At 41.1% G+C, this 17,592-nt stretch overlaps 1 protein-coding gene across 1 annotated transcript in view; it reads left to right on the top strand.

Moving 5' to 3' along the window:
* The first annotated feature begins 3,524 nt into the window (after positions 1–3,524).
* The window catches only part of OXSR1 (oxidative stress responsive 1), a 138,155-nt gene continuing 124,087 nt past the window's right edge, over positions 3,525–17,592 (top strand). The window contains exon 1 of the mRNA XM_006869147.1: positions 3,525–3,594. Coding sequence (XP_006869209.1) covers positions 3,525–3,594 — 70 coding nt within the window. The remainder of the gene's footprint in view (positions 3,595–17,592) is intronic.

Genomic DNA, 17,592 nt, shown 5'->3' with positions numbered 1-17,592 from the left:
AGAGAGAGAGAGACCTCTGGTAGCATAGTGGTTATGACTCAGGCTGCAAACCTTAGGGTCAGCAGTTCGAAACTACCAGCTGTTCCGTGGGAGAAAGATGAGGCTTTCTACTCCCATAAAGATTTATAGCCTCGGAAACCCTGTACAGGGTCGCTATGAGTCTGAACCAACTCCACAGCATATAACAACAACATATATACACACATACACACATTCATATGTATGTATGTATGTATGAATGTATATGTTTCACTGGTTTTAATTCCCTAGCAAACTCAGCCTAAGACAGTTCCCATTTCCTCTCATCCTCCATAGGAATACTGAGGGATCGGTTGTCTAACAAGAATGAAAGTACTACTTTAAAATAAAGGAGCTCTGGTAGCGTAGTGGTTACGAATTGGGCTGGGAACCGCAAGGTAAGCAGTTTGAAACTACTAGCTGTTCCGCAGGAGAAAGATGAGGCTTTCTGCTCCCGTAAAGATTTACAGCCTCGGAAACCCTGTACAGGGTCGCTATGAATCGGAACCTAACAATAACAACAACTTTAAAATAATTACAAAAGTGCCTAAAATTCCTCTTACCCTATTCATAATATTTTGCAAGACTGGTTCCTTCTCATTCTCCATACTTCTAACTATTGTCTATCACAATATCCTAGTTTTTCCTGCATGATACTTTGCAATTTATAATTATTTGCTTACTTGTGGACTCTATTTTGTGAAACCAGGAATTAAGTCTGTAAACCCAGTGTTTAGAATAGTTCTCTCACAGAAGGTACTCTATAACGAAGTTGAAGTTGAAGCTGTGGCCTCTAAACAATCACCAATTTCTTGTTTGTTTAAATCATGGAACATTAACCTCTATAAGGTGGCATGCAGAAATTCCAAAAGCAGAGAAAATCAAGTTACCAGATCTACAAAGCAGATTTTGACTTAACTAAATCTGCTCTATAGATATGGTAACTTGATTTTCTTTGCTCTTGGAGTCCTGGTGTGGCGCAATGGGTTAATGCGCCAGACTGCAAAGCCATTTGAACTGCAAGATCAGCGGTTCAGGCTCACCAGCTGCTCCTCAGAAACTCTAAACAGGGTCGCTATGGGTCGGAACTGACTCGACTGCACTTCACAACAACAATCCATAAAGTTATTTGCATTGAAGAGGCAGAAGAGACAAAGAATGGGTGAACAAGTCGTTAGAGTGACCCCTGACCCCCACGAATGTGGGTCACTTGACACCTTAACTATTACCACTATCCCTGAGGCTCTTGGTGTGGTGTAGAATGAGAACTGGACTGCAAACCAAAGGTCTGCTCTTCGGAAAGGTCTGCTCTACGGGAAACCCTATACAGGGCTACTATTAGTCAATGGCACTTAAGAACAGCAATATTTCTGAGAAAAAGGAGAAAGGGGGAAGTTGCCCAAAATTTCTCCCTGAAACATATCTCACTATGCATATAATATCAAGGGAAATAGAAATTTAAAAATAAATCTCGTTCCCTTCGAAATTGTCCACACAGAAGCCCCAATAACCACAGGTTATTTCTGGTTTCTGGACCTTGATATCTATAACCCGTACCATGCAATTTAGCTCCTGATATATTTGACCTCCAACCCTCACTGCTACAAAATGAAAAAGGCAGCAAGTGCTATAAAGACAACCTTAGTAGCAATGGTTGAAACCAGTATCTACAGTAAGGCTTATGTTATGCTTGCCGAATGGTCTATTCTCTAAAAAATCGTATTTACTTTGCAAACCTGGGACAAGCCACTATCTCCAGGAAACCATTCTTTAATTCCATTAACCAGGTAGAAACTTATCAACAGCTCCACTCTGACAGCCCCCAGCCCGGTAACTGCTTTAGTTCCTTGTGGTTGGTGGGCTTCCTACAGCAGAGTTCAGCACAGTCCTCCTGAGCCTGGCAGGGTCTCCTTAAGGTCTTATCTATAATGACTATCGTTGTAAGCTCTTTTAGCGTCAATAGTTCAAATCCACTAGCCCTCTTCTGGAGAAAGATTAGGCTTTCTGTTGGGGTAAGATTTGCAGCCTAGGAAATCTTATACAGGGTCGCTATGAGTTGGAACTGATTCAATGGCACATCATCATCACCATATCACCACCACTATTATAAGTTGGAATGACTCCATGGCTAAGGGTAATTGGTCTGAAAAATGCTCAACTGAGAAATTCCTTACCTAGCTATTATACCCACGTAGTTGCTTTCTTTCTCCCATTTTACTAAGTATGTTCACAGGTGTCTTCAGATCAGTCACTTCTCCAATGGCCCTAGGTGGTCAGCCTGACCAAATTTAAGCACATTGAGTTCACACAAATGTTATGGCTCTTGAAACAACTCAAACTAGAGTGGGTCTAATCTCACTTGTATTAATCAAAATAAAATAAGTAAAGTAAAAACGTTTTATGGCCCACAAGGTGGGTGCTCATTTGAGTTCCACGCCCAAAGCTGAGAATGGACAGAACGCCTTCAGAACCCAATACGCCAAATTAGAGCGCAGATTTGGGTGCTACACAGAGAACTTCCACCTTAAAAAAAACTGTCAAGAGGCAAGGCTCCGATTCCACTCTATCCTGTCGCTCAAGGCCTTTTATCCTAGTTGGCAGCTGTCCACACCCCAAGGCTACTCCACCCTGCTGCTCCCTCGGGCTTCTCCACACCCTGTGGAGCCGTTTACACGTATTGAGCCGTGTGACTGGTACGCAGTAGTACCATTAGATGACCAGGATAAGAAGAACAGCGTACCAGAAAAGCAAGCAGAGCCTGAAGGCGGGACTAATTTATGACTGATATTCACACGAACCCATTACCTTTCTGATTCCTTCTCAAATGAACCAATGAATACGACAATGGAGACGGCAACGTGCCCCAGCCACTAAAGATGGCTCCTCCCCCTCCACTTGGTCGTTCTTTGGTCTCCATGTTTAATGTGGCTTCTGCCTCTGTGCTAAGTTTGGTGCTTTATTGAGCTTCCAATATTATATACTAACTCGTTCTTGAGAGTTTCACCTTTCACGGTAAAATTCCACCTTCTTGAGCGGGTTTCTTGCTCACTCGGTGCGTATCCAGACACACTTAAGATGGCGGCTAGAGCCGGGCCAAGGCGGGGCGTGCCCGGCGCGATGACGTCAGCGCGCTGCGTGCCGGCAGGTGGAGGGAGAAGGGAAAGTTTGGCCCGTGCGTGGGGCTCGGTTAGAGGGCGGGACGGAGGGGTTGGCCCCGAGCGAACCTCCTGTCGTTGCTGCTGTTGAGGCCGAGGCCAGGACTAAGGTCGGGGTGTGTAGTGCCGGACGCAGAGGATCAAGAGACGAGGTCCACCGGACCGTCGAGCCGCCGCCGCTCTGCCGCGCTGTGACCCCGCTACCGGGCTCCGTCCGACCCGTAGCTGTTTCCGAGGTAGTTGGTGGGGGCGCGGCGGCAGCAGCGGCGGCGGTTGGGGGTGGGGAGAGGCGCGGCGAGGAGACGAGAGGTCAGCGAGTTTAAGAGAAGACTGAGAGCCGCTGCCGCAGTCATGTCCGAGGAGTCGAGCGCCCTGCCCTGGTCTATCAACAGGGACGATTACGAGCTGCAGGAGGTGATCGGTGAGAGCGGGCGCCGATGAGGGGGGAGGCGCCACACTCGGCGGCGAGTGACACGCGGGAACGTAGGGAGTCGCGGGAGCTCGCGCAGCGCAAGACTCAGGAATTTGTGGGCGCTTTTGGGGCCAGGGCGCGTGTGAAAAGGAGATAAGGGGTTAAGGGACGTTTATGTCAGACGGCGTGGGGTTGGGCTTGAGGGGCTCTGGAGAGATTTGTATGGTGACATGTTTGAACAAGAGAGACAGATGTGTCTTACAGAGAAAGAAAATTGCAGATGTTTCGGGTCGTGAGAAGTGGGATATTGGAGTTGTGGGCACAGTGATCTATTTGTGGAATTAGGGGAGAGAATGCTTGAGTTCATTTCTGCATTTCTTGAGGGCCTCACACTGAGTACCCGGTATTGTTGGGGTGGAGCTGGGAATCCTCTGCAGCGTAGCCACAACTTCTGACTACTTGAGACTGACTTTCTAGTCGCGGAAGTCGGCTTTAAGTAAGTGAACAAATAAAAGATGACTGCTTTTAGCAGGTGCTAAAAAGGAAGGAAATCAACAAAATGTTTAGACAGAGAACCACCTGGAGGCTGGTTAGGGCGCTACCAAGAAAATAATTTTTGGAGGCGATGGCCGTTGTTATATTGAGTCCTGATGGTTGAGGAATGAGCCTTAGAAGCCTAGGGCAGAGTTACCTACTGAGAAAAGGCAAAGGCCCTGAGGAGGGGGAAGAGCTTGACATATTTTAGGATGGTGTGGCCCTGGGTGTTAATGCGCTGGACTGCAAGGTTGGTTTGAACAGCAAGGTCGGTGGTTCAAGCTCACCAGCCATTCCTTGGAAATCCAGTACAAGGTCACTATGAGTCCCAGCCCACTTGATGACACTTAACAACAAGAAGGGTACAAAGGCAAGGATGGGGCCAGATCTTAGGGGTCATCTCAGGCTTGGGAAGGTTTTTGGAATTTTATTCCAAGAGTCATTGGAGAGTTTCGAGCAGGAGCGTTACACGATCTGATAGAGCTGACTGCTGCAAGTGTGAAGGGGCAGAGCCCAGAACTTGAGTGTGATTCTCAGAGAGTTACAGCGATGGAGGGGTACCTGAGCAATAGAGGAGTATTTGTGGAACAGGAGTAACCCAGTGACCTTAAAAATCAAAAGGGGATGGGGTTTAGCTAAACGGAGGCTCATTCCATCTGGTGTATGCAGACCCCTGTGTATTGGAGGAAGAATTGCTACTTTGCTAGTTCACCATCCTGTGCTAAAATTTAAATTAATTTTATAATAAAGATTGGCAGAAGACTACCTAGCTGCTTCAGGACTGTATTGCAATAGCAGTGTGTCAGTGTCTTGGAGACATTTTATCAAATTTCTTTTTTCGTTTTTTTTTCTCCAGTCTTGTGCCTTGTTTTAAAACGAATCTGTGTTAAGATTTCCCTGAAAGACTTCCTTTTCTTTTCCTGAAGCCACTTTGTGGGCCGGTGTTCATTCTGCATGCTAAGTCTTTGACATAGACTGGCATTGTCTTGATTGATTGTTTTATGGTCTTTCATTCAGAGGCACACATTAAAGAGACTAAGTGGAAGGTTCCAAAATGAAGAGTAAAGAAGTTAAAGTAAAGAAAGGAGGTTCTTATTTTTGTTTTAGAAGATAAATTTTTCTTTTGATACGGTATACATCTGTATTATTCTTAATACCTTCATTGGTCAGATAGTATAGAATTTCAGAGTTGCAAGGACTGAAGAGATTTAGTGATAAATTAATTCGATGTCCACAAACTGATAGTGTGAGAGGGCATATGGAAGTCTGTTTGTCCTCTGGGATAGGTTAGTTTTTCATCATATTCACAAAGTGGTCCATCATTTGTGAAAGGCTAACAAGAACACCAATGTAATTTGACCAGATTATTAAAAAAAAAAAATATTGAAGTATGATTAAATACCATAAAGCTCACCCATTTTAAGTATAAAATTCATTTATTTTTAATATACTTACTGTGCTATGCAACCAAGATGATAATTCAGTTTTGGAGTTTTTTTTACCACTCCAGTGAAATTTCTTGTACCTATTTACATTTTAGTTAATTCCTTTTCTCACAACTAGCCCTAGTCAACCACTCATCTACTTTCTGTGACTATAAAATTTGCTTGTCAGACATTTTACATAAATGGAATCAGATAATATGTGGTCTTTTATGTTTGGCATTTAAACTTTTTTATTATAATATTTAAAAATTTTTTTTAACAACTTGATTGTATTATAATTTGTATACAGTTAATTCGCTTGTTTTAAATATTCAGTAGTGTTTACTACATTTAAGAGTTGTTCATTTTTTACCACAATCCAATTATAGAGCATTTCCATCATTTTAAGAAGATGTGTCATGTCCATTTCTAGTCACTCCCTGTTCCTACCCTCAATGCCAGGCAACCGTTGTGCTAATCACAATATAGAAATCCGCTTTCTGTCTCTGTAGATTGGCCTTTTCTCAACATTTTAATAGAAACAATCATATACGGTCCTTTGGTTGGTCATCTTTCACTTAGCATAATGTTTTTTGAGGTCCCTATAGCACAGTTCCTTTTTAGTGGGTTTTTTTTTTTCTTTTTCTTTTCTGCTTTTTGGCTGTTAGGAATAATGCTACTGTAAGAGTTCATGTGTAAATCTTTGGATGAATATATATTTTCTTTTTCTTGGGTGTATAACCAGTAGTGGAATTGTTGGGAGTCTTGGTTTGACACTATACGACAAGCACTGGATTGCTAACCACAGATGCATCAGTAGCTCCTGGGAAACCCTGTACAGGGTCATTGTGAGTGGGAATCGATTGGAGGGCACTTAACAATAAAAACAACATAGCAATTTGATATTGATTCATCATTTTACTATACTTAAGTGTTCAAGAGCAAAGGTGTCAGCTTGAGGATTAAGGTGAGCCTGACCTAAGCTATGTTATTTTCAATTGCCTGTAAAAGTTGAACAGTGAATAAGGAAGAGCAAAGAAGAAGCCGTGCATTTGAATTCTGGTGTTGGTGAAGAATATTGAAAGTACCATGGAATGCCAGAAGAACAAACAAATTTGTTTTGGAAGAAGTACAGCTAGAATGCTCCTTGGAAGGGAGGATGGTGAGACTTTGCCTCTACTGTTTTGAACATGTTGTCCGGAGGGCTCATTCCCTGGAGGAGGACGAGGACATCATGCTTGGTAAAGTGAAGGGTCAGAGAAAAAGGAAGATCCCAGTGAGATGGATTGACACAGTGGTAGCAACAATGGGCTGAAACGTAACCACAATTGTAAGGATGGCACAGGACAGGGTAGTGTTGTCTTCTGTTGGGCATAGGGTAACTATGGTCAGAGCTGACTTGAAAGCACCGAACAAGAGCACCAACAATGACAGTGATGTTGACAGTCTTTTCATGTGGTTGGTGGCCATTTGTATTTGTTCTTTGCTGAAATGCCTATCAAGTTTGCCCATTTTTTTTATTGGGTTGTTAGTCTTTGTTGTTAAGAGTGCTTTATGTATTCTGGATACATTGATTGTGAATCCAAGTAAAATGAAATCTTTGACATCTTCAGTCTTTTCTCCATGTATCATGTTGTTGGGAGCATGGTGGCTTTGTAGAATAAGTACTAGACTGTGAACAAGGTCAGCAGTTTGAGCCCACCAGCCACTCCACAGGAAAAAGATAAGGCTTTCAGCTTCTACAAGATTTACAGCTTTGTAGCGTAGTGGTTATGAATTGGGCTGCGAACCTTAAGGTCAGCAGTTCAAAACTACCAGCAGTTCTGCGAGAAAGAAGAGGCTTTCTGCTCCCGTAAAGATTTATAGCCTTGGAAACTCTGTACAGGGTTGCTATGAGTCAGAACCAACTCCACGGCACACCACCACCACCACCAAACCCTGTATGAGTCGGAACTGATTCGGCAGATAACAACATCGTGATTTTGTTTATTGGTTCAGTTGGATTTTTTTCCCCTTTTGTTGAGGTCTTTGATGGTCCGCTTAAGTACTTAAAGCCCTTGTTGCTTTCAGCAAGCAAGAGTGTGTCATCTGCCTATCTCAGGTGGTTAATGGCTCTTCTTCCAATTTTGTTACAGTGTTGTTCTTCACATAGTCCAGCTTCTTGGATAATTTGCTCTGCATACAGGTTGAATAAATAAGGTGTAAGAATACAGCTCTGACTGAGACACACCTTTCCTGATTGTAAACCATTCAATATGTCCTTGTTCTCTTCGAACCACTGCCTCTTTGGTCTATTTACAGGTTCCACATGAGCACAGTTATGTGTTCTGGATTTCCCATTCTTCTCAAAGTTATCCATCATTTTTCATGGTCCACATAGTTGAATGCCTTTTCATAATCAAAGGAACATAGCTAGACATCTTGTATGTATTCTTTCAGCTAGATTCAGTTCATGTCAGCAGTGGGATCCCTTGTTCCATGTTCCCTTCCAAATCTGGCTTGAATTTCCTGCAGTTCTCTGTTGTACTGCTGCAATCAGTTTTGAATTACCTTCACCATAATTTACATGTATGTTATATTAATGATGTTGATCATTAATGTCAGCATTCTGTTGCTTTACCTTTCTTTGGAATGGGCTCTTCCAATCGTTTTGTCAAGTAATTGTCTTCCAAATTTCTTGGCGTAGACAAATGATCACTTCCAGTTTTGTGTCTGTTTGTTGAAACGTTTCACCTGGTATTCCATCAATTCCTAGAGCCTTGTATTCTATAAATGCCTCAGTGCAGCTTGGATTTTTCCTTCAGTTCTTGATCATATGCAACCTATTGAAATGGTTGAATACTGCTTATTTCTTTTTGGTGTATAGCAACTAATTTTTCCATTTTCCTTTTTTTTTTTTTTAACGTTTTTACTTTTGAATTATGTGATAGTTTACGTGGGAGAACATAATCTTTACGTTCATCCTATCGTATTTTGTTTTATTGCAATAATTACAGTCATCTGAATGCATCATCAAACAACCAAAGGATACACCCCCACACCTGCCCCCCTGGCTGCCAGCACACAGCCCCTCTCCCTCCCTGAGTCCAGAGTCCTCAGCTGCTTCATCTCTCCACATCATCGTCTCTGCTTCCATCCCTGGTGTCACTGATTTTTTGGATAGGTTCCTGCACTTTTCATTTTCTCCCATGATGGTTCCAGGGACCTCTGCTCCTGGACTGCAAAATCAACCACTACTCTTCTTTTGTTATAAAATGTTTACCTTTACCTTTCCAACACTCACAGTCAATCCTGATAGCAGTCATTGCCTATTGAATCACAAGAGTCTTATTGCCATCACCTTTTATCAGCCCCATCCAGACAGGTTGGAAACAACACAGTGGAGTTGTTCCATTTTCTTTTGATGTTTCTGTGTCATTCAATATTTTGCCCATAAAACCAAACCCATTGCTGTTCAGTTGATTCCAATTTATAGTGACCCTGTAGGAGACAGAGTAGAACTGCTCCTTAGGAGCTGGTGGGTTCAAAGTGCTGGCTTTGTGGTTCGTAGCACAATGTATAATCCACTAGGTCACCAATATTGCAACTCAAAGTTTGAATTTTTTCTTAAGTTCTTTTAGCTTGAGAAATGCTGAGTGTGACCTTCCCTTTTGGTTTTCTAAGTCCAGGTCTTTTCAGACTTCATTATAATACTTTGTCTTTTCGAGCTACCTTAAAAACCTTCTATTAATTTCTTTTCCTTGATCATCTTTTCTATTAACTTTGGTTGCTCTGTGCTCTAGAGCAAGTTTCTGACATCTATTTTGGTCTTTTCTTTATTTCTTTCTTGTCTTTTTAATGGCTGTTAAGCAAGATCAAAGGTAATAAAGACAATTCCATGGAATTACTAGTAACATGAGACGAGCCTTGGATTACCAATAAAATCTAGAGATCAAGGTCCAAAACAGTGTCTTCTAAAGGAATCTGAAATGCAAAGCAGAGAGATATCACAAGGTTATGGCAAGTATTTTTAATGACTCCAAAAGGGGTAATTTTGATAGATTTTCTCAAAGGACACAAGACGATCATGGAATTTATTGTGAAGAAGTTTTAATAAAATTGAAAACTACATTGATAAGGAAAAGGCCAGGAAAACTGCACAGATCAATTATTTTTTTTCTATCACAACAATGCACCTGCTCATTCTTGAGTGTAACAAGGACTATTCTATGAGAATGTCATTGGGAAACTGTTACCTACAGCTTTCATCTTTTCCCTTCAGACTTTTTTTTGTTCTCCAAACCAAAAGAACACAATTTGAGTCCGTCAAAGATATCAAAATTACCATTTGGATAGGGTGTAAATCAAAGAGCTCAGAAATTTTCAGGGCAGGTTAGAAAGAAATGTATAGTATGCTATTTTTGCCTAATAAAGGTAACTAAGATTTTATAATACTTTTTACTTACCCTCATATATTCTACCTGAATTTAGAAAACATCTCAAGGATATACTCAACACAAGATACTTTCACCATACTTATTCATCCTGTATGCTGAGCCAGTAATACGAGAAGCTGGGTTCTATGAAGAAAAATGTGGCGTCAGGATTGGAGGAAGACTGATTAACAACCTGTGATATGCTGGTGATACAACCTTGCTTGCTGAAAGTGAAGAGGACTTGAAACATTTACTGATAAAGATCAAGGAACACAGCCTTTGATATGGATTGCATCTCAATGTCAAGAAAACAAAAATCCTCACCACTGGACCAATAAACAACATTCTTATCAATGGAGAGATTGAGGTTGTCAAGGACTTCATTCTTCTTGGATCAACTATCAACATTCACGGAAGCAGCAGTCAAGAGATCAGATTACGTATTGCATTGGCAAATCTGCTGCACAGGAACTTTTTAAAGTATTGAAGAGCAGAGATGTCAGCTTGAGGACTAACGTGCACCTGACCCAAGCCATGGTATTTTCAATAACCTCATATGGATGCGAAAGCTGCACAGTGAATAAGGAGGATCGTAGAAGAATTGATGCCTTTGAGTTGTGGTGTTGGAGGAGAATACTAAAAGTGCCATGGGCTGCCAAAAGAACCAATAGATCTGTTTTGGAAGAGTGCTTCCTGGAGGCCAAGATGGCTATACTTTGTCTCTCATACTTTGGTCATGTTGTCAGGAGGGACCAGTCGCTGGAGAAGGATGTCATGTTGGGTAAGATGGAGGGTCAGAGAAAGAGAGGAAGACCCCCAACATGATGGATCAGCCAGGTGGCATCATTGATGGCGTCAAGTGTGGCAGCGGTAGTGAGGTTGGCCCAGAATCGGACATTGTTTCATTCTGCTGTGCATGGGGTCACTATGAGTCGGTTCTGACTCGATGGCACCTGACAACAACAACAACATATTGTAAGAAGAATCGGGAGCCTCCCCACCCAAAATGAGATGCATTGCCATAGTGGTAGCAGCAGTAGGCTCAAGTGTAGCATCAATTGTGAGGATGGCACAGGACTGGGCAGAGTTTCCTTTTGTGCATAGGACCACTGTGAGTCAGAACTGACTCATTGGCACCTAACAACATTGTAACCTATCAACTTCCCTAATAAACCCCCAAACTGTGAGCATGGTGTCTGAATTCTGTGTGGCCATTGCAATGAATGATCAAACCCAACAACCTAGCAAAAGAGTGTTGTGGGAGGGAGGGTTGGTGCCATATTTTTGCAGTTGGTGTCAGAAGCGGGGTTTGTTACAATGACTCCAGACTCATGGAAGCATGAGGTTTTTTTAAGAGAAAGAGTGAAGAGACGTGAGAAGTGAAAATTTTGAGTCTTTAATAGTTACTTTGCTTACTGTTACCTGTAATGGTTGAAAGGAATGTAAGATATTATGATGCAGCTAAGTGAAGAGAAGCTGCTACTGGAATCACGTGGAACAAATAACCAGGCCAAATAAACAATATGGCTGATTACAGGGCAGAGCCTACTGGATCTACTCTGTCTGAGACCCAAACCTATGCATATAAGTGGAGAGACAGTCCAGGGGTGGAGAACACTTTATTCTTGGGTGTTTTAAACAGGATTAAGGGGTCATGTGTTTATCTGACTGCACTATGGATAGTGAATGTTTCTCCTACCTAGTATTGTAAAATAAACCTGGTGTGGTGGGAATTAATATGGTTATTTGATCACAGAGAGTTTGTCAGTATTCAGCCTGTGCTTGATTTGATATGCTAAAAGGGAAGTTAGGAAGGAACAGGCCTTATTTTAAGCCAGTTGCCTTTGTATGGAGTCCTTTATAACCCCCACCAAACTACCATTTTCTTGATAGGTCTGGGTTAGAAGTAGGTGGAAGAAGAGTCAGAAATGTGATGGTGGTAATGGTATTGTGTAAAGTCATTATAGGAACTTGTCTTTTGCTTACAGTAAAACTGGAAATCATTGCAGAGTTCTGAACAGAGGAGTGATGTGATCTGACTTCTTATGTTTTCAAAGGTTAACTTGGGTTGCTATGTGGAGAATAGTTTTATAAGGGTGCAGAGGTAGAAGGAAATGTCCTTGGAGAGAGTTGTGGAGGTAGTGAGAGTGGTCAGATTATGGATTAGAGCATATTGTGATGTTTGAGGATTTGCTGCTAGAGTACATATGTGACCGAGTCAATATCTAAGATTTTTGGCTGGAACCTCTGGAAAGTTGAAGTTACTGTCCGGTAAAATGGGAGAGTGAGCGGATGATTCATTGCAAAACCATCAGACTACTTGAATAAATTACTCAAACCATATGGCAGTGCATCTCTATTTTCATCTTTGTAGGGAGAAAATAGCATGATTTTTATGATGGTGGTGTTTCCTACAGCTCTTCTTCAAATTCTAGGAGCCTTAATTTTCAGTATTACTCTGATAAGAGAACTTATTAGAAAAGAATTTACAAAATTATACATTTCTGTATTTTCCATGGTGCAGGTGACAGTCCCATAGTCATCTTACTGAATGAACAGTCTGAGCTAGCTCTTTCTTAATGAATATAAAATCTTGCTAAAGCATAACTGAAAAGGCAATTTTTAGAATTATGTATAGTGATTGTGTTATAGAGATGTCTAAGGAATTCTGGTATCAACAGTAGTTAAGCGCTTGGCTGCTAGCCAGTTGGTTGGCGGTTGGTTACCAGCATATCTGCAGGAGAAAAGACCTGGCTGTCTCCTTCGGTAAAGGGAACAGCCCAGGTCATCCTAGCAGTTCTCTTCTATTCCATGGGTCACTGGGAGTTGAAATGAACTTCCAGGTATACAACAACACAGTGATGGCTGGCCAGATTTGGGAGGAAAAATTCAATTGATTTGATTGATTAAATTGATTGTTTATTCCTCATACACATAATACTTTTTTTGTGTTGATACTTCTGTTCTCTTTTAAATTTCTGGGTCTCCTGAAGCGTAGAGAGAGAGACTAAAAGTTCTCTCAGTGCCTTTCTTTGGGTAGCTCCTTTTCTGTTCTAAGAGATAATTACCGAGTTTGAAGCATTTCAGGAGAAGGCTCCTATTTTTATATATTAATCCATCCTGATGTATAATATACTTTAGATTGCAGTTAAAGAACTACCTAGAAGAAGACTAAAAAGTGGAAGTAATGGAGATGTATGAAATGGTACATTGAAATCACACAACTGTGTAAAATAGTGAAAAGGCATCATAATTAGGATATTTTATTAGAAATTGTTTTTTAAGTTTTTATTAAATTGTTCTTCCTAGTAGGTCAATAGCCTGTGCATAGTAGAGGACAGTAAGGAGGTAGCCTTCACATTTTGAACCATTCTTAAGAGATACCTTTTACACTTCTGCAAGTATTTTTATACTGTATTTAATGTTTTCTGTTTCATTAGATTTAAGAAAAAACTATTGAAATCCAGTACATTACCTTGTAGTTTGAAAAACACAAATAAGAAACTTGTCTTAAAGGAGAGATGAAATACATTTTTATTTATATTGTGAAGTAATTTTTTCTAATGAAAGACTATCATTGACTCTTCTGAATAATTGTTAATTGCCTTCAAGTTGGTGTCCTGGTGTGGTACTGTGGGTTAATGTGTTGGACTGCAAGGTCACTTTGAACTGCAAGATTGATGATGGTTCAAGCTCACTAACTGCTCCTCGGAAGCCCAGACTCTACAGGGTCGCTATGAGTCAGTACCGACTCGATGACACTTAACCACCACCACAACAACACCCTTCAAGTTGATTCCAACTCAAAGCAGCCCTGTGTAGTGTTTCTAAGGAGCATCTGGTGGATTTGAACTGCCAGCTTTGTGGCTAGTAGTCCAGTACTTACCCTGCAGTGCCCCCAACGCAAGGACTCCTATTTTGAAGTAGTATAGAGATAGTTTTTTCCTTTTTTTTTTAAATCCAATTCACATAATTTTATTTCAGTGTTCTTATACAAGGAGCTCTGGTAGCATAGTGGTTATTAATCAGGCTGCGAACTGCAAGGTCAGCAGTTCGAAACTACCAGCCGTTCTGTGGGAGAAAGATGAGGCTTTCTGTTCCCATAAAGATTTACAGCCTAGGAGACCCTGCACAGGGTCATCGCTATAAGTCAGAATCGACTCCATGGCACGTAACAACAAGGATTATACATGTACCAGAGTAAGGAAGAAAGTATTGCTACTAAATCATAGAAACCTTGATGAAACAAAAATATCAAAATGTGAAGCTATTGCATTTTCAACAGATCCTTTATCTAGGTCTCTATACTTCTGAAGGAGCTGTTTCTATCTCTAGCTCTGCCTGGAAGATTCTCTGCTCTTTGATTTACACCACATCAGAATGGCATTTTGGAATTCTCAAAGGACTCTATTCATGTTCCTTTTCAATGTTTTTTGAGCTCTGCTAAGGAAAAAAAGTCTGGAGGAGGCAGTATCAGGGTTATAGGTAGTTGGAGGAGTCCTGGTGTGGCACTGTAGAATAAGCACTGGACTGTTAAGTACAAGGTTGGCAGTTCAGACCAGCCAGCCGCTCCTCAGATGCAATTACAGGGTCACTATGAGTCAGAACTGTCTTGATGACACTCAACAGCAGATAATGGTTTCACAACAAAATTCTCATAGGACAGTCCTTGTTACCGTCAAAGAGTGAATAGATGCATTATTTTGATGAAAAAAATAATTCCTTGCCATAATTTTCCTGGCTTTTCTTCATCAGTGCAATTTTCAGTTTTCTTAAAAAAATTTTTTTGTGATAAGCTCTTGTGGTTGTCCAGTATCCTTTGAGAAAATATATCCCGATTACCTCATTGAAGTCTCAGAAAATAGTTACCATAACATTCGGATGTGACCTCTCTCCCTTGAATTTAAAGGGCCCAGCAGATCCAGTTTTAATTGGATGTTTTTTGCAGCCTAACAAGACTCAGACAAGTGTGTTACTGAGAGAACTTGTCTGCAACCATGCACTAATTATAGAGGCATGTTGAAACGTTTGGTTTGGAATTAGCCAGTGCATTTGTGAAGTGGACCCGTAATAGCGATACTTTCTGACTTACCCTCATATTTGTTTTTTTATCGTTATATGTATTTTATTGTAAAAATACATGTACCACAACATTTACAATGTAACGTCTTTTTTAATGTTTTATGGTGAATTATGTGATAGTTTACATGGGAGGACGTTAGCTTTACATTCATCGTATTGTATATCGTTTCATTGTCATGGTTACAGTCCCATCCATGCATCATCAACTAACCAAAGGGTATATGCTGGCAGCCTGCCCCCCAGTCCTCAGCACATAGCCCCTCTTCCTCTCTGTGTCTAGAGTCCCCACCCGCTCCATCTCTCCACGTCATCGTCTCTGCCTCCATCTCTGGCTTCACTGTTATTTGGGTAGAGTCCTGCACTCCGCCCTTCTCCCTTGATGTTCCCAGGGACCTCCGCTCCTGGACTGCAAAGTCAACCACTCCCCTCTTTTTGCTACAAAACGTCCACCTTTACATTTCCAGCCCTCACAGTCAGTCCTGATAACAATTATTCACTATTGTGCCACATGAGTGCTATTCCCATCTCCTTTGATCAGCCCCACCCAGACAGATTGGCTACTACTCAGTGGAGATTCCACCCTCCTCTGTGCCCTCTGGATCTAGGCTCCCTCTTGAAAGCTTGTAAGCCAGTTACTTCTTGCCTTTGTAGCCTCCCCCATTTTGGGTAGCCAATGTCCAAGTTGCCCATCCCTGTCTACCCTGCGTATCAAGAATATGGGAATGATCCTCACTGTAAAGATTGGTTCCCTCTTTTGAGCTATTGCATCCATAGGTGTAGGTCAGGTTCATCAAATTGTAGCAGATTTCTTTTTTTCCTCTTCTTTCTTCTTCTAGTTGAGTTCTGATCATCCAGTCATTGAAGCCAGGTCAAGTGGGTATTATCTGCAAGCGTGGGTGTTCTTGTGCATATGCACTCACTTCTTATCAGCTGGACACTTCACTCTCTACTCTAGTCCTCTGTGGCTATGTCCCTGACTCTGGGCCTAGGAATCCCCAGGTCTTGCCATACTGCTGGCCAACCAGATCTCCACCGTGTTCACAGGAGTCTATTGAATGTGGTAGGGCTTGGCTCGCAGCTTCATTGTTCTTTTTCCCTCACTTCCCCTTATTGGTGACCAACATGGTCACCAGTCAAAGTGTTTTTACTGCATTGCTAATCCTTTACACTTTTCAGACGCTAGAAAATATGTTGACATTTGAGAAATTTATATGAAAATGAATAAAAGTAATTGTTAACATGGAGGAACTGGAGTCTATGCTTCTCTTTTTATCCTCGGGTATGGGAAATGTTAGCAATATGTCTTTTTGTTCATTTGATTTGCTAAGTCACTCCAGAACTTACTTTCTTGCTTTTAAGATAATTTGTTCATTAGGTGATTGAATCTTTGAGTGGAAGAAAGTTACCTTTAGTATATAAACAGCTATTATAGATCATACCTAGATTTGTTTCTAAAACTTGATTCTGTGTTTAAAAATGACTAGGAATTAAAAAATGACAACAGAAACAACTAGGAATTAGAGAGTCGCTGGGTGGTGCAACAGTTAAGTGTTAGATTGCTAACTGAAAGCTAAGCTGTTGAATCCACCCAGAGGTGCTCTTGAAAAAAAGACCTTGCTGTCCGCTTCTGAAAGGGCACAGCCATGCAAACCTTGTGGTACATAGCTCTACTCTGACTCACATGGGATTGCATGTGTTAGAGTTGACTCAACGTCCCCCTCTTCTTTTCAAGGCATTAATAATAACTAAATGTAAAGTTACCGTGTTTTTGAAAGTTTGTTTTATGCCACTTCACTTTTATGAAAGACCTACATTGGTACCTATATTGGCTAAGTGAAAGAAATTCAAAGAGGAATTTTGCTTTCACCAGAAAAAAAAAAAAAAAAAAAAAAGTTGAAAAGTAAAACTTGCAGCTACCCATTAAAGAGACATTGTTGTGAAGTGTCATCGAGAGAGCACACTAAACAGAGAGAGTGGCCTTGTCAGTCTCCTTCTCCAGAACTGTACTTAGCGCCTGGGCATCATGCTGCTATAGCTATGTTGTTACCTGCCATCCTGTTGGTTCTAATTCATAGCGACCCTGCTTAGGGTTTCCAACAAACAGCTGGGTGCTTGAACTGCTGGCCTTGTGATTAGCAGTTCAATGCTTAGGCTACTGCAGTAAGTACACCAGGCCTCTGTTAACACTACACTATATATTTGGATTTATTAGAGCTTTTTTGTGTTATTTGTTATAATTTGGTAGGTTGTTTATTGGTCTAGGAACGCTCAAAAATTGTTCCCATATAAATAAATGGTAATTGTATCTTTGCTTACATCATTTCAGCTTATGAAAGGTTTTATAGGAATGCTCTTCATTTTTTTTTTTTTTTTAATGTTTTATTGTGAATTATATGATAGTTTACGTGAGAGAACTTTAGTTTTACATTCATTCCATTGTACATCATCTCAGTGCCATGGTTCCAATCCCCTCCAAGCATCACCAACCAACCAAAGGGTATATCCTAGAAACTACCCCCAGTTTGCAGCCCACAGTCCCTTTCCCTCTCTGG

The sequence above is a fragment of the Chrysochloris asiatica genome, unplaced genomic scaffold (assembly GCF_000296735.1).
Source record: "Chrysochloris asiatica unplaced genomic scaffold, ChrAsi1.0 scaffold00127, whole genome shotgun sequence".
NCBI lineage: Eukaryota > Metazoa > Chordata > Mammalia > Afrosoricida > Chrysochloridae > Chrysochloris > Chrysochloris asiatica.
This window is presented reverse-complemented; position numbering and strand designations above follow the sequence as displayed.